Source organism: Neurospora tetraspora (genome assembly GCF_033439725.1).
Source record: "Neurospora tetraspora strain CBS 560.94 chromosome Unknown B0H65scaffold_3, whole genome shotgun sequence".
Classification (NCBI taxonomy): Eukaryota; Fungi; Ascomycota; class Sordariomycetes; order Sordariales; family Sordariaceae; genus Neurospora; species Neurospora tetraspora.
Window position 1 is genome coordinate 585772 of NW_026944385.1, and position 24128 is coordinate 609899.

At 41.8% G+C, this 24128-nt stretch overlaps 4 protein-coding genes across 4 annotated transcripts; 2 read left to right on the forward strand and 2 right to left on the reverse strand.

Moving 5' to 3' along the window:
* Positions 1-1265: 1265 nt before the first annotated feature.
* On the reverse strand, positions 1266-2219 carry B0H65DRAFT_460561 (uncharacterized protein). The gene has a single exon (XM_062826540.1). It carries the CDS (start codon positions 2018-2020, stop codon positions 1436-1438), a length of 585 nt encoding a protein of 194 aa, XP_062682551.1. The 5' UTR covers positions 2021-2219; the 3' UTR covers positions 1266-1435.
* A 191-nt stretch (positions 2220-2410) lies between these two features.
* On the forward strand, positions 2411-2708 carry B0H65DRAFT_521520 (uncharacterized protein; the record flags this gene model as incomplete). The annotated part of the gene is made up of 2 exons (XM_062828752.1): positions 2411-2568; positions 2681-2708. Coding segments are annotated over 2 exons (186 nt in total), but the record flags the coding sequence as incomplete, so codon positions are not given.
* Positions 2709-12133: 9425 nt separating this feature from the next.
* On the forward strand, positions 12134-12379 carry B0H65DRAFT_388987 (uncharacterized protein; the record flags this gene model as incomplete). The annotated part of the gene is made up of 1 exon (XM_062823730.1): positions 12134-12379. A coding segment is annotated over one exon (246 nt), but the record flags the coding sequence as incomplete, so codon positions are not given.
* A 170-nt stretch (positions 12380-12549) lies between these two features.
* On the reverse strand, positions 12550-14469 carry B0H65DRAFT_424871 (uncharacterized protein; the record flags this gene model as incomplete). Its single annotated transcript, XM_062824538.1, has 3 exons — positions 12550-13719; positions 13784-13901; positions 14012-14469. The coding sequence occupies 3 exons, from the start codon at positions 14467-14469 to the stop codon at positions 12550-12552; spliced, it is 1746 nt and encodes a 581-aa protein (XP_062682554.1).
* Between the last annotated feature and the right edge of the window lie 9659 nt (positions 14470-24128).

The window sequence follows — 24128 nt, forward strand, 5'->3', positions numbered from 1 at the left end:
AATTTATCCTATAAATATTTTATATTAAAACTATTATAAATACGTCCCCCGTTAATACTAACTATAGAGGATATATTTACGTACTAATAATTAAAGGTAAATAGGGGTACAAATTTAACCGAAGCTAAACGCTAAATTTACGCGATTTAAAACCCTACTACTTTACCTAGCCGCCGGAAGCAAGCAGTTATCTCCGACCCAGACCTTATAAATTATATACGTAAAATATCGGGACGAAACCTTATAAACCCGGAAATTCACAAACTATATAATTTAAAAGGTAATTATACCCTACCCCAACCTACCTAACCTATTAACCGCAACCGGTATAATAACCACTATATCCTCTCTTATAATAAGGAACCCCGCTAAGCAATACAACGAAATACTTAAAGAAAAGGGAGGAAAGGAAACATACAAAAAAGGGGTACATAGAAAGCGTCTCGTACCTACAACATTATTTAATAAAATTTATAACGAGCCGTTATTAAAATAATTAATAATATAACTAATAATATAATTAAAATTATTATAGTACGGTTAATTCCAATACCAACGCCTTCTCCAATACCGCAATCGATTCCAATTCCTTTACCCTCGCCTTTTTATCTCCTAATTCCCTCTCGACGGCTAACGCCCTCCCTATTTCCCTATCCCTAAATTTAATAATAACTACTAAATAATTAATTCTAACATTTACCAACTCTTATCAACTCTAACTAATTTAATTATAGAATACCAACGCCTATTAAATAACTGTTTAAATCTCCTATTCTTAATCTAAATAATCATTAAAATTTATATAGGGATTAAGTACAAATACGACTAAATTAAATAGTTATATACCTACCCGGTTAAAAATAAAGGAAGCTCTTACAACTCGCACTATAAATTATTATACTAAACTAATTAATTCTATTATTCTTTAGGCGCCTCCTAAAGACCCAATTAGAAACTTCGCTCCTCCTCTCTCTAATCAACTACAATATAATTTACAAAACTATATTATACTAATAATATAATATAACCAAACCCCTATAACTATAACACCACTTCCAATACCTATACAGAGCGAAAGATAGGTTATTAAGAGACTTAAGCAAGAAAGCAAATCTCTAACTACTTCAACACTCTAAGCAGCACTTATACAGCGGGCATCAAAATCAAAGTAGGTACGTACACTCTAGATAGTAAATGCAGTATATATAGCTATAATAAGGCTAATATAGAGGATAGTAATATTACTAGCAACCGCAATATCAACACTCTCAACAATAAACAATTAACTAAATTAATAACTCTAAATACTTTCATATAAAAAGAATACGTAAAAGACGTAAATCTAATAATGCGCAGGTCTTAATTTGGTAGCCTCATTTACTGGCGCGGCTGGGCGGCTAGGCTAGGCTTACTCAGCGATAAAATGTGGGGGGGTCTACGTACGCATTAGTTTAGGTCTACGTATACATTTATTTCGTATTTTGCTGCGACGCTTGCAACGCTTGCAACGCTTGCAACGCCTGGGATAGCTCGGACCGAGACTAGGCATTTCTTGGCTGGTGTTTAGAGTGCTCCATCTTCGCTCCATCTGGTGTCCATCCCGTCGAATCCGATCTAGGGGGGTCCCCGGCCAAGGGGTCGAGACAGGCTTGGCGCCGCTCCGGAATAAGCTCGGTTTCGCGATTTCCCTTTGCTGTTTTTTTGATGAGTGCGTCCGTCTCGTCCAGTGGTGGTGGTGGTGACCGTGGAGGCCCCCTTTTTTCTTGTCATCATCACGTAATCTGCCACTTGCTGTGGTGTAGCGAGCAATGCAGATTCCCGGCCAATTTCTTGGGAACTGACCCTTTTTCTTCGGCCGTGTGTTTGGAAGTTGGAGACGACGGCAAGTGGAATGTCGGGAACCGATGAAGCGAGAGTGATACGGAGGTACCCGTGGAATACCCGTGGAATACGTGCGGAATATTCGGGGATTGATGAATCCACTGATGAGAAGAAAAAGAGAAGACCAGGGCAGGACCATGTTGCACGTCCGTGTTTGAGAGAAATACAATTGTCGGATACTCGTCCTCGTACACCGTCCCGACCGCGTGGTCTCCACTGGAAATTAGTGTTTGGAAAAATCGTCGGTGGATTTCACTTTGTGTCTCGCACGACTTGTTTTGTCATCTGTTGATCCGCGTGCCCCGGCCTTGTGTTGTGTTATTGATGATGGGAGTACCTATGGGAGTAGGTACCTGTAGAGGTTGCAGTCAGTGGAAATCACAAGTGCTGAATTTAACGTTAACTTTGTGGAGTCGCGCTTTCCATTGTGACAAGACTGCATGTAGAAAAGCTTGGCGGTCTTGGACGGAACTTGGCGGCAGTTGGAGGGACTCCGTCCAGGGCTCAAGGCTGTCATGAGAGCAACAGAAAAAAAGCTTTTCGACTCCGCTTCCCCAAGAATTCCCACTCTGTGCCTCCAGCTCGGCCGATTCAGCCCTTGAACAACGCGAAACTTTCTCAACGTGTTCTTTGCGATAGCCCGAGCCGCAAGGCCGAGAAAAATGTCCACTTGTCCTTGTCATTCAGGTACACACAAGTTCACAACTGGAAGGTGACGACCACCGATTCGGAGGTACCAAGTTACGTCCATGTGATTTGTTACTTCATTACCGTACCATACGATACAGACCTTACCAAGAATCGGCCAAGAAGAGGAGTCTGGTTAAGCATGATTTTAAGCGTCAATGTCACCATCTTCATTGGCCATCCAGCCCGTACTAGCAAGTCAGGTACCCACGGATCCGAGCGCCCGAGTGTCCCGATTGCGGCCTCTGTCTGTAGTGACGGCATGACGGCATCTCTGTCGCTCATTTGAAAGACGGCGACTTCGGGGCTTCCACTTCACAATCAAGCCATCTGACGGCGGCAACACCAAGACGCAGCATCGCGCTCATTGTACCACACACTAATCTCACAGCAAACATCGGCCATCATTGCACCGCATCATGCTCTGACATGACAGCAGTCTACCGAGGTCATACCGGTTACACGGAATTTCCAACGACATCAACACCAAACCTTTTTTATAATAACAATGGCCACCACGGCTGACTCGGCACGGCACTTGCACTTTTGAACCTGTCTAGACGAGTCTGCATGGTTCTTTCAAGGAGTTGAGTGATGACCTCAGCTTCAGTGATTGGAGCTATCCGTCACACTGGAACCCAATGGCTTCATTTCGTTCCCCATGTGGGAGGGGGGGCATGCTACAATACCAACATGATCACCTAGCTACCTGTCACGGAGCACACTGGCACCTTTCTGTGTGCCTGTACACACCTCCATCACCTGGGTCCAGTGGTCAGCTAGCTATTCCAGAAAGGTCACCTACTCGCAGCGATACACATTAACACAGTCACCTCGTGCGGACTTTGCCAGAAAGCGGCGGCTCAGATGTAAGACCAGACAAGCCCGGTCACAGTCGTCTGAATAAGGTTAACAAAGACGCGATAATGCGGCGCACCACCCGGTTCACCCCCCCTTTGTTCCCTCTGACTTGCAGGCTCGGACTCTTGAGTACGAAAATGACCAATCGAAAGCGAGCCGTGGCGTCGATTCACTCGAACATGACACTTTTCAGCCAGAACATCGCTTCACGCTCCGTGGTTGGGTGGCTTCCCATGTAATACGGTATCATGGTCTTCCTTTCTCCCCAATGGACACCCTTTTGACCAGATCTCATCATCTCACTCTGTCGGGGGTCTTGTGTCGTACGAAATAGGCGATCAGGCGGCTATCCTGTTTCGCGATACAACCGCATCAATCACTTTTGCAGCCTCGAAGCCACCCTGAGCTTATTCCATCATTATCAGTGTTTGATTGCCCGGCACTTGTTGGATGGTTACACGAGGGCAGTCAGTGAGTCTTATCTCATTGAATTCCCAACCTACAGAGAGGGGGGCCTTGATAAGCTCCTTCTCTCTTCCAAGAGAAGTTCGGACACACAAGCAAGAAGACTCACAATATCTGACACACCACCCCCATACACAATACACAAAGAGTAGTGTTCTTCCATTTCCAATTCTCAGACACATCGGATGTCGCCCTTTCGGGCGTAACATGTTCCATTTTTTTTCTAGTGCAGGTTTGCTCGTCGGACATCACACCTTGCGATACATTGAAGGACCGACCTCCTCTCCTCTCCTGTCTCACAGTTGTGTACTTGGCCGTTGAACAAGTCTATGTAACAAGCCTTCATTAACAAGCCGTCGGATACCGACCTTGTGGGCACCTTGTGGGCAGGAAGGGGGGGTGAAACGGAATGGATTTCAAAATCTGGAACGGTCTGACCAACTAACTGCCTTCGGTAGTAGAGTATTACACAGACTGAGTGACAGAAGTTGGGAGAAGCGAGCGGTCGCCACCACATCGCACAATTGATGACGCCGTAACTTATAGGTATTTATGTATGTACCGTCCTGTCAGACTCAGCTGTGTGCTAATACCTAGGTACACATACTTACCGCCGCGAAAGCAGGCGTAATGGCTGCTCTCGCACGATCCGATCTTTCCGAGGTTTTGTTGTGGATTTGGAAAGATTCATCGTCCACAATTCCGAGTCAGAACCGAGAGAGAGGGAGCTTCGCAAGGAATCCATCTTTGGGATAAGTAGTATAGCTGTATAGAAAAGACGCGTCAGCGTTTATTAGTACCCGGTGGTTACATTAACTGTACCGATTTGGCATGAATACATAGATTCCTTGGAGCTGTTTAGGTTTCAGTTTATGGCGGTGCCCTTAGTGCGTGCCGCCTAAGACCAGGAGGTCGAAATAAGCTCAAGCGTGCGTGCCGATTTTCGGATTTGGATTAGCGTTTGGTATTTTCGTTTTTTTTTTTTTTTTTTTTTGGTCTTTGGTATCGTTACGTAACCTTTCTGTGTTCGATTCTTGGGCGGGGATCAGGGGCGACCCTGGGGACCATGGGGGGAGTGTTTGTGACGTTGCCGATCCGGCGCCGTCGGTTTTGTTATGGACGTACGTACCATACATTGGGTTTATAGGTTCATTATTGAACTTTTCGAAGCTTCCTGCGTAGGCTTCCCTATAATATTATGTGAGGAGTTGCCATTAGAGGTAGGAAGAAATCAAAATAAAAAAGCAGCATGAATAACATAAACAAGAGCCTTTGTCACTCTGTATACATATAGTACCCGAGCGACCAAGGTAAAGGCAAAGCAGACATAAGTTTGACAGCTCCCAGCATTGCTGCAAGAGTTGGCATGGCAGGGCGGTCGGGATTCTGCCATGTGCTCGATGTGCCTGAAAGAAGTGTCAATTCAAAGAAACATTGTACATGGCAGCTGCAGTTTGCATTTTGCATTTTGCAGGCTGCTTGCTGGTGGAAGCAAGAAGCGGGCAGGAGTGGAAGTTTGCATTGGAGCTTCTACCTTTTTTTTTTTTTTTTTTCCTTTTTATCGATGCACTTTTGCGCCTCTTTTGAAGCCGGCAAGCTAGCTTCCATCTCGTTGCAAAGTTGCAGCCACTTTTCTAGTCTCTGTTGCCGGCCCAATTCGGTACGAAGACATAGTATGTAGCCATGAAACCAGCGATTCCAAGACCGATCTCGCTCATTTGGCGTCTAACCACCCACCAACGTTTATCTCAGCAGCGGCCGCTTGGGCAAACTTGGCGCGAATAGGTGAACAACTGGGTTGGACATCGTCCGAAGTTCCCTTCTCTTCAATTTCCGGGAATACCACGGACAGACTACACTCGAAGAAGTACGTACCGATGTGTGATCAAGACGGATCAAGTTCGCCTCGCCAGCTCTCTTGAATATTTTGCGCACCGGAGCTGCTTTCTAGAACCGGCAACTTGTTGTGAAGCGTTGGTGGCAGTGCTATTAGAGTTAGGTCATAACTCCCCTTCTTCCAAGGGGCTTCCCTCCCAATTGGGATGCTTAGAGATTTATTACGTGTACCTTGTCATGTACCTTGTGAAGGTGTACGTAATTATTACCGGCTTGTTCTTGCGCTCTGACACTATCACCGAGGTATAGGAGGTGCTAACGAGGACCGGAGCGAGGTTAATGAAAGTTGGTGCCGTTCGTCCCGCTCGCTTTGCGATGCATGCAATGAGAAATTTCCCGAATGGACGACAAACGAATGAACGAACGAAAATGTGAGGATCTTACGGAACATATCGATTACCGATGGTAAGATAGAACGGGACGGGAATAACGTTCAATCATTGTTTACGGGGGAAATGATGCTGATGAGAGACATCGGCAACAGATGGGATACTACTGCACCGTGGTATACATATGTGCCGCTGGCAGTATCGCCGAACAAGACAAGCCTCTTGGTTAAGATTAGTACTGTACGTATGTTTGGTTTCTTACACATGCCTGCACGTATTTTCTCGAATTCCTCCGTCGACTGCGTGGGGCGGTAAGGTATGTACCGTCTATACGGCAGGACGTGTAAATAAGGTTGTGTGTGGGCGCGCGTTCGCTCCGCGCGGGCATTGTCCGCCTGGCATGCCGCGCACGCAGGGCAAGCGAAGCGAGGCCATGCCATGCCATGCTATGGGATGGAAGGAAGGAAGGAATGTGGAGTTTTTATCCCTTCCTTCTATCCATCGATTCTGTTGATACGTGAAGCATCCCTCGCTAGACATAAGTAAGGATAATGTTTTATTTCCTATTGAAAGCTCGCTTTCTTCACGTGCAGTCAGAAAACAAGCGCAACGTCCGGTGTTGTGTCATGGCTCATGGGGTTGACTTCCACTTGACTTCCATTATTTAGGTATTGCCATTGCCTCGGCTTATTGTACTGAAAGTGGAAATTTCAAGGGCGTGTTCCAAATTTTCCAACGTTGATCCAGTCTGTTGATCCGTGTACAAAGCCAAATATGCAGTCTTTAACAGGGGGCTCTTGTACTCTTGCCAAGGCCTTGGCGCTACAGGGGGTGGAACTTTTCTTTCGTGAGCTTCGCCAAAGGGTTCATTTGGGAACCACCACAACGAGCTCAATTTTAAAGCCATTCACAAATGGAAATAACCATCTGGTTTTTGGGAAGCCGTTCTATAAGATGAGATAATGTGTACTGTCGTTGAACGATTCATTGAAAAACCCGACCTACGGTAGTGCTACGGTAGTGTACGCAGTATCACTTTGTAGAGCGGCTTCCCAGCAACCTGACGGTTATTTCCATTTGTGAATGGCTTCAAAATTGAGCTCGTTGTGGTGGTTCCCAAATGAACCCTTTAGTCAGATCAACCAAAATCCTCAGAAAAAAGCCGAGATTCTCAGCTTTTTTGGATCAACGGGCCTTGGCACTTTTCGTTCCCTTTTAGGAAGTTGCAAGGCCTCATGCAGGCTGAAAAGCCACGTACAAGGGGGCCTGTCTAGCGTGGTATCTGCCAAGCTCCTGAACGTCTTCTTTGAGCAATATGCAGTGTGATCAACTGCATATTTACTGCATATCAACCGCAGGGATTAATTTGTATGGGAATCCGATCAACGTTGGGAAATTTGGAACGCGCCCCAAAGGTATTTCCACACCGAAATGGGAACAACGCGGTCCAACGGCTGAGCAAACGACGAACGTCCCATCATTTCGGTCTTGATCGGTCGGCGGCGGAGGGTTGGTGGGCGGGCGGCGTCAGCACGGCCCCACCCCACCTCCACGTCTCCGTCGGTCTAGGTATGATCGTACGGAGAACGTATCGAAATGAAACAAACAAACATACACCGGAGACATATGTATAAAGTCGGGCTTTATATGTCTATCCCTTCGATATCGGAGGACCCTGGCTGAGGCCGACGAGAAATGTTCATTGTCTTATCATCGCAAACCAAGGTTCAAGAAGCCAAGCATGAAGCCATGGAACGATGACGAAGCCTCGTCGTTCGTACTCGTTCATGCCAATCCGTTCGTTCGCTCTGTGTTCTTGCCATGTCAGCCAAGAACGCTCATCACCACTATTGCATTGTGTTATCTGCTGAGTGGCTTGTCATGCGAACCATATAGCTCCATGACTCGTTGCCACAAGTGCAGGCTTACGGGCTTCGATCCCAAGAACCAACCGTTCAGCTGCTGTTCCAACCAACCAACCAACCAACCAACCGTGAGAATATTGATAAATGAGCCTCAATAGAGGGAGTCGACGAGTCATCATCGAACCCGAGTCCGAGCGGAAACTCGGAACACACCAACCCACCAAGAAGCAACTGAACGCCCGCTGACTAAACCCTTTTGAAGCCATCTTGGGCTTGTCCTCACTAGCAAGGGTGTGGCATAAACTTTATGTAAACCTAATCGAAGCCCCGGCCAATCCATCGTCGGTCCATCATCCCGTATCGGGCAACTTGATAAAGCTTTCACCGTTCCCGCTAGGGTGGTATGTAATAACCGACGACGATACTACAAGTACCTTATACGTGCACCCCTCAGTCAGGATCGCTGATGAGCGATGGCTGATGCTAAGCATTTTTGAAAAAGAATGAGAAACGAAACAATACCAGACGCCAACAACATTGGCATTTCTTGGGCTCCCTTGGCGGGGAGATGATCCCCACGCCGCTGCGCCGAGCCCGTCCGTCCGCTCGTAGCTCGCTCGTTACGTATGTAGCTGAAGACTCGCTTGTGTCTTTAGGTTGATGATATTTTGGACTAGGCAGAGGCATCGACAACGCTCTCAGCCTCGTGCAGACGTTGGAATACCTACCTAATGACGGGAGCCCTGGAAATATTCGTAATGAAAGGAGCTCTGACAACGATACCTACCGGTGAGTTAGTGTACGCAGTAAATAGTTGCAACTGATGCGATTGGAAAGGAGCTTCCCACCTGTCAAGGCCGCCGATCAGCATCCCGTCCCATGCCCATGTTGTCCCACCGACACTATCGATCGCAGGAAGCGAAGGAAGGTTGTCAAAGTAAGGTTAAATTGTTACCGCGCACATCCGAGTTCCCGCTTCCAGTCCTTCGCTGCCCAGCAGACCCAGTCAGGGCATCGAGTTGCCCGTTTTGTGGTTCTCCCGATAATATCCGCGGCGAGCTATGCCGCAAGGGGAAGGAGAATCTCACCGTCCGCAGCCAGCTTAGCAATCAACTGCTCCTGCACTAATAAAAATGGGTATGCATCGAGATGGTGCCCGCCTTTTCAAATGGAGTTTCATTAGGCCCGCCGAAAGAACAATCTTTCACGGTCAGCTGCCTTCGAGATTTCTTCACCGGCGCGAGACCGCCTGTTGGCTAGTGCAGGTACTCCGATAAACTATCGACGGTAAGTAGGATCGTCCGGGGATAAACTTAATTCCAACCTACATACCTGCCGCAACTCCGACATTTGGGAGTTTGTCATGGACCAGGGAGGTTTGACACATGGAAACAGAAACGAGGCGGGACGGTAACAGAACGGTAATGGTAACGGTAGCGGTAACAGCACCCGCGTGTTTGTTGGTGAGCCTGACGAGACACCACGCCGAGATGTGTTGTGTATCGGGCTGGAAGCCTGGAGCGACTTGGCCGTGCTTGGCCGAAGCTTGGCCGGACTTGGCCGCCGTTGCGCCGTCTTGTGCTTACGGCGTCGACCGGGCTTGGCCGGTGTCCTTCAATCTGGCGATCGGCGCATCTCCGTAGGAGGTTTCGGCAGCAGGAGGTCGTCTCGTTTCAACACCGTACCTCTGTCCGAATCGATTTGTTGTCACTCGGGGTTTCGTGGCCTCCTGATCGACAGGGACAACTGTTACCGGCACTCGGCAAGCGCTCAATCTATCAATATCAGGCCACTGTTACCACCAATGCAACAAGGCAATGACAGCGAAACCTTATATGTCCTGTCCTGTGCGTATCCGACTCATCTGATACGTTCACTTGTTCGCATCATGTGTGCTGCTGTGCCATTCAGATAGAGTGAAGGGAGGAATAGATGAGTCTGTGAAGAATTTCGACCCGACTTTAAACTGCGTTCAAATCGCTAACGGTAATGGTAGTTGTAGCGAACGTAGCCGGGTCGGGACCGATACACCACCTTCTTGGCCATCCAGAGATGAAGACGATGTATCCGTAATGTGCTTGGGTGCCAAGCTTACAAATGCAATCAAGGCACGAAGAAGAAACACTCTTGAAATGCAAATGAGAATCGTCTGACCATGGCAGCAGCCAAGCGATTCCAAGCAAGCCAAGTAAGCCAAGTAAATGGAGCAACCGAATGAACCTGAGAGAACCGATATAGGGAGTAATCACACTCACAATTTATCACCACACCATCACTGGTAGTGATAGGCCGAAAGAACGCCACCAACAGCCTCAAAGCCCATTCTCCTCTTTTGGTATGCTCATGGTGTCCTCATGGCAATCCCATGGCAACCTCATGGCAGCCTGCTGAGTTGCTTGCTTGCTGGATCTCGCGTGGATAAGGTTCATCTACTGACCTTCCCGCCCAGCCGCTCGCTTGAACTGGAACCATGCCATGCCGTGCCAGGCCATGACCCTTTCATGTACCAGGCCACGCGTCGTCGGCGTGCAGGGCTCCTTCCATTGGGGTAGCATTGGATGGGGTTGGCGAGCGAAAGGAAGCCACAAGACGCCTCGCTGCCGGTAGTGACTCCCGCTCGCTTGGTCGGGGTAAAACTGGAATGGCTGGCTGGCTGTAGAATGGGCTGCCTCTGCGTAAGTAGCATTCCATGGTAAAAAAAAAAAAAGGGGGGGGGGGCAGGAACCGTTTGATCCGTCATTTCCAGAGATGGGCGTATCGAGATTCCATACCATACGTAGGCGTAGGGTGAGGTATCTTTGAGTGTCATGTCGTGTCGTAAAATTCATGTAGCCAGCGATGTGGGAGGCTGCGAATGTGTTCATGCCAGAAAGAAGTCACAAGTTTTCACCCAGAAGAAGTGCAGTGAGGAAGCAGAGAGGTGAAGTGGAAGAACAAAGAATTCGATGGAAACACAAAGAAGTGTGAATGGCATTGTTCCTTCCGTTGAGTAAAGCAAACTTGGGCCAATCGCTCGGATATTTACGGGCGTCAGAAGCATCGAGGAAGGTGCAGAGGCCATCTTAATGCACCTGGAATTGAGTGATCTGCCTGGACCGTCAAGTGCCTTGTTCCTTCCACTTCAAGAAGCCAACGACGTCCATCAATCTCACCATGTTGTGAGAACTGGGAGAGTTGGGGAAGGTGCGAACAGGTTTCCTGCTTTCCGTTTCAATTGATTTCCAGTGCCGGCAACACTCGTGATTTCCCTGTCTTCTTGATCTGAAGGGAGGGTCAAGTTGTGAGCTGGGTGCAGCAATGACACGCCAAGTGCATCCCATGTGCTCTCAGCTCCCCTCGCCGGGCTGTTTCAAGATCATGATGCCTTCTTGGTGGCGTTGGTGAAAAGGGAATGCCCGGATGGGTGATGTTTCCCGATATAGATCTGGGCTGTTCGCACCAGATACATAGGACTCGACAGGCCGTTTAGAGGCCAGGGAGACAGATCGGCCAGGGTCGGGCAAGAAGAGATCATGCAAAACAGCGTCAAATGGAATTTCCCACGAGAATCGGTAATCAACACATTCCCATGTGCGAACTGAATGTTGCTGTCGCCGCCACTCGGCGTACAAACTTCAGCCATCAAAATCCATGTTGGGGATGAAACGAAGACATGGCGGCTTATTATATGTGGCAATTGCTCGCGGTATACAAGTGGTTTGGCAAGGGTCTTCCATGACAAGTTCACGTTGTCATCATGAAACGGTATTCAATGTTTCATCCCATGGTGTAGTGATGGCGCGGTAGCTCGACTTGCCGTCGCCGCCATCCAGATGGCACATCACAGGGTGTTGAGATCGAGCACCTGTTTGAGCGCCATGATAACTAGGACACTGGCTGAACTGTGTGTATTTTGCGGATGACCTGCTGATGCCCTTATTCACCGTGTGTTTGTTGTCCATTTCCCCATACTGACAAATTAGAGCGCGTTCTCATCACGCAGAGGTAGTGGCGCTACAAACCGAAAACGGTGGGCTTCATATCAGAAGGAGGAACTTTGTTATTCCGTGCCATTCACGCAAAGGTAGAGGAGTGGGTATTTGGGTCCTGCTTTGGAGCCGGTCAGATCGACTTTTGTCGCGGGTATCGAAATGACTGTATGGGTATAGAATGCGCCTAGCCGCGCTCAGATCTGGGGTTGGCCTCTCTGGAAAACATGATAAGGCCGTAAGTCGCGCCCAAGGTGTCACAAAGTTCTCAGGTGTGGTGCCAGATCAATCTGTCAACACCGACTTCTCTCTCACGCGAGTTATGGGGTGTCTTGACGCCGCCTCTGCCGCCCCCTCATGGATAAGAGAGACAATCGGTACGCGCCCTCCCTCGTGTGCATTTGCGATTCCATGGAGCGGTGTGGGCTGGATCTTGTCCGCAAACAATCGCCCCATAGCTTCGTGTCACCAAGACGTTATCCCCCGCATCCAAGCTAGGCAAGCCTTGACGAGCAGTGTGCCCTGGTGCAAGTCGCACAAGGGCGCCACCGAAGCAAACGTTGGGAACATTGCCCTCTTCCCAAAGGCGAAGATTCCCTAACAATCGCATCGGCCAAACCAGCGAGGGAAAGAAACCATGTCTCGAATCGTCTGGACGCCAGTCAAGTAGCAGAGGAGTCGATCAAAACCGATTCCAAAGCCGCCATGTGGAGCACAGCCCCATCGGCGAAGGTCGACATACCAGTCAAGGGGGCCGGCCTTTGCACCGGTGGGAGCATTGCCATCCATAGAGCTGGTGAACTCTCCAGCAACGATGTTGTGACGCTTCATGGCCTCCAACAACGGCTCCAGACGGTGTTCACGCATGGATCCGCCGGCAATCTCGCAGAGGTCGGGCACTAACAAGTCGAAGCACTGGACCGTAGGACCCGGGGAGGAAATATCTGGGAGTGACTGGCCTTCACGCATATAGAAGGCCTTGATGTCGCGAGGATAGTCGGTGACGAAGACGGGCTTTCCGTCTCCAACGTGCTCGGCAATGAACTTTTCGTGCTCCGAATGCAGGCCTTCAGTCCAGATGGGTTTATGTTCGAACTTGTCGGCATGCTCTTGTAGAAACTCGATAGCATCCGTGTATGTTATACGCGGCCAATCGTCCGCCATCATGCCCTCCCATCGAGCCTTCACCTCCTCAGGAGGAACGAGGTCAGAACCGACGCGACCCTCGCGGTTAAGAAACTCATAGACTGTATGTGATTCGTACATGGTAATGCACATGTTACGGATCATGTCCTCTGCAAGATCCATGACCTCGTCGAGGTCATTGACAAAGCTCATCTCGGCCTCGAGCATGTAGAACTCGCTTAGATGACGGGCAGTATCGCTCTTTTCAGCGCGGAAGACGGGAGAAAGGGTCCAGACATTACCGACAGACTGAGCCAAGGCCTCTAGATGAAGCTGAGTGGACACGGTGAGATACTTTTTGTTGCGGAAGAACATCTTGCTCTTGTTGTCCTCGTCGGCAAGCTCGGCGACGTTGGACGCCGGAGCCACAGTAAACACTTCTCCGGCACCTTCGCAATCTGACGAAGTGAGGATGGGCGGATGGGTTTGGGTAAAGTGGTTATCGGCAAAAAACCGAGTCAAGGCCGCGACGGCCTCCGAGCGCATTTTCAGCAAGGCAGCATTGATGGGGGTTCTCGGCCGCAAGTGGGGGATTGTGCGGAGGTACTCTGGTGTCTGATATTTCTTTTGGATGGGAAAAGTCTTGATGTGTAGTGGTGTGTCAGAGACAGACAGTCACTCCGGCATAGTAGGCAAACTGACTGACCTTTGCATCGGACGGGCCCAGGATGTCGACCTGGGTAACTTGCATTTCATGAGACTGGGACGCGCCAGGCGAGGCGACCCATTTGCCAGTGAGACGGACAGCAGCGCCGATGGCCAGGCTGCGGAAACGAGACCGAGTCAGTATTTGATGCTGCAGTTTTGGTATCCGAGACACGCATAATGAAGCTCGGGGATATTGCACGGGAGGTAGTGGAGGTAGTGATCGCACCCTTCGGCCTGGTTGGTGTCGACGGGGACGACGGCCTGCAGAGGAGCCAGCGAGGACCCGTCGCCGAGAGAAACGAAGCGGTAGGTTTTCATGCCCCGGACGGACCGGACATAGCCTTGGACGACCACATTGTCCTCCTCCGATTCTGGCTCCCACCGGAGGCACTCGGCAATCGACATGTGCAATGGGACGGTCCTCTTGAGTGGCTCCTCATATTGCTTTAGCCGTTCCTCAGCTTCTTTTGTCAATCGCTCGAGTTCTTTCAGATCGATATTTTCCAGTCGTCGTGGAGATGAGCTGGAGATGCTGCGGCGGGAGATGCGGCCCTGGTCGAGATCTTTGCAGAGTGGAGGTGGCGGTTGGTGGTGAGCGAGGACAATACTGCGCATTCCTCTCATCACCCGCAATGTCGATGAGCTTGGAGTGGTGAAAACTGAACTCCTCATCCTCATCCTCATCCTCATCACGGCGGCAGCGGACGACATGGCTCAAATCCGGGACCGAGTTGCGATTATTTCCTCCTCCTCTCCGAATCCTCAATCTGACTTTGACGTAAAGAGAGAGACGAGACTATAGACTGAAATATGTTTTTCGGGCTGCAGCATATGATCGATATCAAGCTGCCAGTCTCAGACTCTCGCTGCTGTTGCCGGCGACGAAACGGGCGCAATTTAGGCGGAGTCCAGCGGCAGTTCCAGGGAGTTGCTGTTAGCGTTGTGTTACGGCCGGAGAGGCGCTTTGGCGCTGGGGGAAGAAAAGCTTGGCAGGCACCCGACGATTGAGGTGACGCACTGACCACCTACACACGGCCACATTTGGAGTCTTGGACCGTTGAGAATGGCAATTGTTTGGATAAATGAATGGATGGATAGATAGATAGATGGATGATTGGGTCGTTTGGATCGTGAAATCGTGGATCGTACATCATCGAGTCGCGATCCCTTTCCCGTTGTTTCGCATGGTATCAGATGCAAGGGTTTAGGTTCATCTGAGGTTTGAAGCTCGAAATCGATCAAAGACATGGAGATTGGGAGCTAAGATTGGGATGAGATTGGCGACGGAGATAACATTAGTGGCCCGAGCGTCTTTGATTCTGATGTACTGTTCCGGGCAAATTTCACCGATGTTCGGCTTCGGTGAGCCGAGTGCAACTTGGAAAAGTGACGGGACTCGACTGCAAGGTGAGGACTGAGGACTGAGGAGTACTCATATGACCCGACCCTATTACTAAAGCTTCCTGACCCAAGTGGATACGCCAAGACCGACCCTACACTGTGAAAAATCTCTCATCCGACCCTTGCCCCCTTAATATTTTCTTTCCCTGTGGAGAAACAATTAATCGCTCGCTCAAAATTCCCTATAGAGAAATAATATTAATCGCGTTTTTAAATACTCTTCTTAAATACTAACGATCGTACATCCAAATATGATTGTAAACTGACTACGACCGATATTTTCTTATTATATATAAATAGCTCGTAAATTATTTCTAATATATCCTCAAATTATTGTCGTAAAATAGCTAATAATAATATTATTAACGCCGATACTTTAATTATTATTATTAGGTTCAGCTTAATTAAATAGAATAATATAATTTTTATTAAATTATTAATAATATTCAATTTAGGATAAATAAATAATATAGCGGCCAAATTTAATAAATTAAAGGAGTTGAAAGATACAACCCCTCCTAATATATTAATACTAACCGACCTCCTAATAAGTGTGGTTAATATATTATTAATATATTTTAAATATATTTCTTATTAATTGATAATATAATAATATTAATTATATAAAGGTTGAGATTATGGGCCTAATACTTATTTTATCCGATAGTATTGATTATTATTCTATTTTCGTTTAAACAATATACTATATTATAATTATTCTAAAATACCCTAAGTTTTCTATTCTTAGCGTAGCCTACGTCGTAGATACTAAGAGTTTAACTGAGGCTTAAGTTAAAGCCTCGTAGGACGAAATATATGAAGTAGAGTAGTTTAAAATAAATTCGTAAATATATATAGGATTAATCTTTAATCAATTTATAATATTATAAATTTAATATTATATAAAGAGGAAAATTCCTATGAAGAATACTTCGTTTAATTACTTAAATAAGACTATATAGTATTATATTACCTATAAATACTCTAATATTAAAAATTATAAATATTTAAACCCGCGATTAGTAGGTATATTAATAAGAGTTTACTACTATAATCGACGAAGAGATTATAAACTTTTTATTTAAAATCCGCCTCCGATAAAATAAGGTTCCTTTAATTAAACGAGCTATTAAATACGGATTTATCCCTAATTCATTCCTAAACTATCTTTTATAGCGTTTTAATTTAATTAAAAATAATAATTTTTATTAACATTATTTTAATAATTAATTAGGTATAGGCGATTAGAACGCGTTGGGAAATATAGGGTTATAAAGAATTGAGGTCGTTATATAAATTCGCTTGGTATATAAGTAGGGTAAATTTTTATTTAAAATATATTTTTAATAATTAGCGTTATATTTATGATTTATTTTTATATAGATAATTATTGGCTATAATTATTATTAGTTAAAATATTATAATTCGAAGCTAGGAGAGAGAATATACTTTTTTACTAACCTCTTTAATAATTTTAATTAATATTGGTTATATATTAAATTAATCATTAAAAGGCATTTAAGAGACTCTATACCCGATTTATTATATATTAAAACGTATATTAAAATGAGTATTATATAAATAAAAAGGACGCGCGATAATGAATAAATCTTTCCTTAATATATTTAGGATTTATTAAAAATTTATTATCGATAAATTAGAAACCGATTACATTTTAAGCTATAGTACTATTGAAATTCAAAATTATAATATTATTATTAACTTTTATATTCTAATCGATATTAAACTATCCTATATATCATTATAATTTCTTATAGTTAATATATTTACTTACCCCCCCTTCCTAATAAAACCCTTAAATAGATTATCGATAATTTGATGCTAGTATTAAAGAGGGTAGGAGATTTTAGTATAATTTGAAGTAAATAAATCCGGAATATATTATTAATAAATTAGGGATAGATTTGAAATTAATCTACGATTTAATAACTTTAACCTATAACTCCCAGTTTATTTAATTCTTTAACGAATATAATACTAATATTATTAATTAAATTTATACGAATTTTAATAATATTAATAAACTTCGATTAGTAATTAAAAAGTATCGCGTTCTTATTTGGCTTTTAGGAGTTTCGAGCCTTAAAACTATAATATAGGAGTATTAATTAAAATGCTAAAATTTAAATATTCGTATAAATTTATATATTCGAGATTTATTAGGGATGAATTATTAACTTTTTTTTTAACAGTATATTTAAAAAGCCTTTAACGATAGGATTAATTTTATAATTATTTAGTTCTTTGAGAAATATGTAGAATTCTTTTATAAAGGCTTTATTAAATCCTTCGAATTAAATATAAATTATAAATATCTTTACGGTATAGAGAATAGGGAAGTTATTTGGGGCTTTTACTTAGAATAATTAAAACGATGTAAATTATTAAATTATCCCGAATTTATCCCCGATAGATTTTTAATTTTAATAGTTATCCTTCTTATCCGGATCCTTACTAATACTAAATTGTTGAAGATGTACACCCTTACTTTTAAAACGGTATTTAAAATCTTTAAAGTCGATTATAGATATACAATTAAATAGCAGAAATTATTTAGAAAGTGTCTTCATAGTATTATTATAAATTAAAAATTTAAAGTAGTTATAAATACGTTATTATATTTTAAGATCCTTCTATAATATCTTTTCATTAATTCTTTAATTAATCAATATAGGTTGTTCGGCGTATATTTCTAAAATAGATCCTTATTCCTATAAAATTGTATATTTCGTTCGCCGTATAATATAATTTTATTATAGTTATTTTAAGCGTAGTATTAAAAGGTACGTGAAGAATAATTTTTAATTTCGTTAATGAATGGAAGGGTTACTTGTATATATTTAACCTTTAATAAATATTTATAATTTTACTACTATTTAAAATATAAATTGAAGATTTTTATAATTGTTTTTGGATTTATTTAGGATAAATTATAAATAGAGCCCTAATTAATTATTTTATAGGTAATTCGTAAAAAGAAGTTCAAAATCGGGCTTAGAATAAGAGTATTCTAATTATTTACATTAGGTATAATTATGCTTACTTTAATATAAATTAAAAAATATAGAATATATTTCGATTAAATATTAATATAATCGAAATATTATATTAGTAATCCTACTATTGGAGCGATCGGTTTCTATTGTTACTTCCTTATTTTTATACGTAAATTATTAATGAAAATTTATTGTTAATATATGAAAAATCTATTATTAATATATTATAATTAATTTAGTAGTAGGAATATAAGATTCGATTGCTATTTTATAGTATATAAATAAATTTGGATAAAATATAGTATTAAATTCGGATATTAAATTAATTTATTAATAGATCGATTGAATTGTAATATAAGGAAGGCAAATAGCAAGTTAATAATAAATTAATAATTTATTCGATATATTAGCAGTTAATTTAATATAGATAAATAGAAGAGGGATAGTACGTTTATAACGGAGAAGGTAATTAAGAAAGTACTAATTTTCTTTAATTTAATATCCCCTCTTCGTCCTTTAATTCTTCCTTCTATTTCTACTTTATAAAATAGAGTAAAATTAATTTTTAATAATTCCCCGGTTATATTATTATTTTAAACTTTTAGCAATTATTAGCCCTTTGTCAAGGCTATATGTTTTGATATTACTACTCCAAATTTAATTTTAAATATATTTTAGATAAATCAGTAAAACGTCCTTAGAAATTTAATATATATATTAAACGTCGATTATTCTAAACGTTTACCCTACGGCTATAAATATTAGCTTAAAGGGTAAAAGAGGTATAAACCAAAGAGAGAGATAGAATATTAGCGCGCGCTATTAAAATTAAAAATATATTTACAAGGCTAATAGAAACGGAAATTATAAATACTAAAGTATAAAACGAAAATACTAAAGCGTAAATAAGATTATTTTAATTAATAAAGGAGGGTGAATTTTAGGAGCGGGAAATATTTATCCTAACTACTAACGCAATTTGTATACTCTTTATAAACAATTTACTTTCGCTAGGTAATATATTATATATAATTGTAAATTTACATAGGAATTTGAAATAAGTTATAGCGCTTATACGTTTATAAAGTTATTCTTATAGAACCCTCCCTATATATAATTAATCCCGTCCTTATATAACCGGGGATATTATAATAATTATAATTATTAAATACTTATTATACTATTATAATTAATAAATATAAAAGATAGATAGTTATAAAGAAAATAAGGATACTTTTATTAAATATTTAGAATGCTCTATATAAATTTTTAATTAAAATGCATTATTTTGCTATAGGGAAGGTTTAGCTTAATTAGTATCCTATAGTATTTATTCTCTTCGAAATAGACTTATATACGTAGGGTATAAAACCCCCCCCGGGTCGTCCCTTCCTATCCTTCTTCTTTTTCCTTTTTATAATTTACGCCTTCCCTTTTATTTCCTTATAAAGAAATAATTTATTAGAAACTCCTAATCGATATTCTATTACTTTATATAAATAATTTTATAATTATAATCGAATAATAAAATTTCTACGCAGAGAAATAATATCCGAATAGATTTATCATTATAATCGAATAATAAGGTTTTTACGCGGAGAAATAATATATTATAGACGATTCCAATATAGATAATAATTAGAATACTATCCGGTCCGGGCAAATTAATATAGTAAAGAATTTTAATCCGAACCCCCCTTAAATTTTCTTCGACGGTACCGACTTTACAATATTATCCTACCTCTATTACCCCCCCTTCTCCTAATATCGCCAAAATAATAATAAGTAGGCTAAAAAATATAAGAAAGATTACTACGAAAATATATTAGTTAAGAAAGGATACCTACTCTACGCCGGCTATTACAACGTAAAGATAATTATATTATAATTCAATTTCAATAATAATATTAAAATTCCCGGTTACTATGAGGGAAATAATATATATTTAATCGTTTATATTACCCCCGAGTCTATTAATAATAAGTACTGACGAAAGGAATTACTATCGCTCTTTAAAACCTTATTATTTAAATAAACCATTATATTTAAATTAAAAGTAAAGGCCCTTCCTTCATAGGGCTAAAATTATTATTAATATATTAGAGAATATTAATACACGTACTTTAATATAATATACCGAATATAAATATATATACCCTTCGTATTAAAATTTTATTTACCTTTTCCCTATAGAGAAATAATATCCCTTTTTTTATATTAATCTGTTAGTTTGTATTTAGTAGCGAATATTTTTAATCCTTTTATATACTTAAAATCCTTCTACGAATTTGGCAATAAATTTTAGACCGGGGCAACCTTTAATAATCAAATTAATATATTAAAAAGTTTTCATCAATATTTCTACGATAAATAATACGGATATATTTTAATAATTATAATATAATAGGACGAATTAATTTATATTCTATATACAATTCAGATTAGGAATTTGAAAAACACTATTAAATAATAGCGATTATCGGTATATTAATAGAAAATTTATATAATAATAATATTTTACGCTATATATTTAACGTATTTTAAGACATTTCATACCGGAGTTAATTAATTTAGGAAATTCTAATATATCTAGGACTCCCGCAATAGATAGAATAAAAAAGGTTATTAAGGAAGCTTCTCTACCAATAATTAAATACGTATTATAATATACTATATTTATATTATCGGTCGTTAAACTACGAAGAATTACTATTAAACCGGTTATAATAATATATAGTTTAAAAAAATTATACTTTATTAGGTTATTTCCCTAAACAACCGGCTGGGGATTTTAAATTACGAAAGGCATAAAAAGTCGATAAATAATCTTATTCAAATTACTACTAACTAATTATATTTAGTAGCGCGGGATAGTTTTAAGACTATTGACGACTTTTTGGACTTTAATAAATTTCGGGTATTAATTTAAAATTTCAACCGTTTAGAAACGTCAATATATAATTTAATTATTTTCTAATAATTAAGCCGGACTTTTTTGAAATTATTAAAGCTGAAGAAGTTTATTAAGAATTAGAAGGATTAATTAATTTGCTAAGGCGCGTAGTAATTTTCCGACCTATATTTAAAATATCAATTTTAATTTCGAAATTAACATTTAAAATTTTATTCGTATAATTTATAACGTTTATTCGAAATTAATCCGGTTACGTTTACCGGTTTATTATATTAGTAGAAAATAATATACTACCTAATATAGATTAAATATCTTTTAATTTTTTTAACGAGGGAGATTTAGAACGTTATATATAATACAACGAAAATAGTAAAATTTATATAAAATTTATATAGTAGTTAAAGGAGAGTATAATTATTTATTAAAAGAAATGAAAGTACGAAACCGAAGTTCGTAATAAAGATATAAATAAGTAGAATTAATATGCCGAAGAATAATAGAAGCGCGGTTTTATTATGAATAGCGGTTATCGATAAAGAATTAAACTTATTAGACTTACTATTAATTGAGGAGGAGGAATAATAAGAGGTATAGGAGGAGGAGTAGTAAAAGGAATAATAAAAGGAGTAATAAGAAGTATAAAAAGAGGAGTAGGAAGAGGAATAGGAGGAAGAATAGGAGGAGGAATAGGAGGAGGAATAGGAGGAGGAGTAGGAGGAAGAATAAGAAGAAGTATAGAAAAAGGAGTAGTAAAAAGTATAGGAAGAAGAGTAGGAAGAGGAATAAGAGGAAGAATAGGAGCAGGAATAGTAGGAAGTATAGGAGGAAGAATAGTAGGAAATATAGGAGAAAGGGAACGAGGAGGAGGCGGAGGCGGAGGAAGACGGTCTTATAAAAGTCTCTTTCTAGAAGAATAGTAACCTAAATATTTAGATTTATTTTTAATAAATTATTAATCTATCCTTAATATATTTTTGAATTATCTTTAACTAAGTTAATTAATATTTAAATTAGTATTTAATTAATAAAAAATATATATATAAAAAGCGCGATAAGATCGCGTTTTCCGCTAAATTTATTTACGCACTATATGAAGAATTTAAACGTATTTATAAATTTTACTTTAAATATATCTTTAATAAATCTTTTATTAATTATCGATTTATTATAAGTCCTCCTCCCTACTATCTTAAATAGGGCAGTAAAGGCCGGAATTATATTATTTAGTACGAATTCCGCCGCTATCCGGATAAATTTATAAAATTTACTCTTTTCTCGTCTACAATTTAAAATATATCCTAAATATATTATAAATATATTATCGGATTTTATATTTCTCTACAGGGGAATTTTAAGCGAGCAAATAAAATTATTTTTCTACGGGGGGATTTTTATATATATAACCCGAATAAGCCTATAAAATTTAATTTCTTCGTCTACAGCTTAAAATATATTCTAAATATATCATAGATATATTATCAGACTTTATTCAAACTACTATTATTAATTTAATATATTGAATTGACTCCGTATGAATACGTATTGTAATAATTATATCAATCTTTTTCTTTTGTAAGTCGGACCAATTTTGTATGTGAATGTACGGACTATGGGGTTAGGAAGCTTTGGGTATGGGGTCGTGTCATCTGACCACTCGAGGACTGAGCAGAGCAATACGGTGAGGCGAGCAGCAGTGGCATGAGTGGCTCCACAAGTCACCCACACCCACCGAACAGGGGTCGTTGCCTGCCAGTGAGCTGCCACTGTCCGCGCCTACACACACTCACTCTCCCACTGCACTCCGGCCGCGCCTTCCTCAACCACTTGCAACCTGGATCACGCGATCTCGGAGACTTCTCTTCACAATGACTGCCTGGATGGATGCCCTCAATTGATGACAGAATGGGAAAAACGAAAACTCTGACAGCTGACCTGCCCTGGGTCTTTCCACTTCAAGCGTGTAGTGCAACATGGAGACGCCCAAAACCTGAATGGCCTCCTTTCCCTCTTCCCTCTTCACCACTCTCACTGTCTACAATGTTCCAAGTCGACGGTATTCCCGTCCAGGCCTATCTCGACCTATCCAGATGCCTCGCTCTCCAGTCATCACCTCATCCCACCTCTTGAGTTGGCAACCACACCATTCACACCATTGCTGACCGGTCTTGGATACCAGACGTAGCCACGATCCTGCTGAGAGGCCGATAGTCTATTTGCCATCAATCAAGTCCACGGCCGTCCTAACCGTACTGTTGCATTGGCAGCGTTCTCACCCCCATGATGTGCCCTACTGCGACTCCTGCCTGAGTCCGGTTGCTTCTGCTGGGCTGGATGGACGCCCAAGCACGCTCCTTGCTCCTTACAGGCAAGACAAGCAACCAACAAACGGCTGGCGACCATGTACAGGATCAGAGTCAAAAACTGGCTGGACATGCCGCCGGTCTGGCCGTCTGGCCGTCTGCCTTCTCCTCGCCTGCTCCCTGTTCCAGATATCCAGATGAGCTGAGTCCGCTTAGATTCCCATGTCTCTACTCAGAACCGCGTCTGCTGCACTGAGCAAGCAATACCGGCATTGCTACGGACGACAAGACTCATCACCGGTCTCAGAATAGCGACGGAGAGCGGCTTCAGTCCTCGATATCTCAGTCGACCCCCCGGCCTCGCGCACTGGATACCCGCCGGGAGCTTGTATCAGTAGCCCCAGCACACTGGTCCCGCGAGGCGCAGGAGTACCAGATTGACTCAAGATGGCGTATAAGCTGCAACACAGCAGTAGCCTGCCATACCGAGTCTCGGTAGCCGGCGTCAGCAGGATGGGGCAGGATGGGGGAGGTGGGAAGGGGGCCAGAAGGGGGGTAAGGCGTGTGAATGGGTCACCGTGTAGGCACTGCCCTTGGGTAAAAGTCACTGCTCGTGGCCAGTGGGCAATACTTCCTCACAGTACCATTGTCATGGTCCATGGCCCATGGTCCTCATCCCGGCAACCACAGACCTGGAACCCTGCTGTAGCA

What these genes read in the sequence shown, in the direction of transcription:
- B0H65DRAFT_460561 (XM_062826540.1), bottom strand. Translation starts at nt 2,020, where the DNA reads ATGGTCCTGCCCTGGTCTTCTCTTTTTCTTCTCATCAGTGGATTCATC.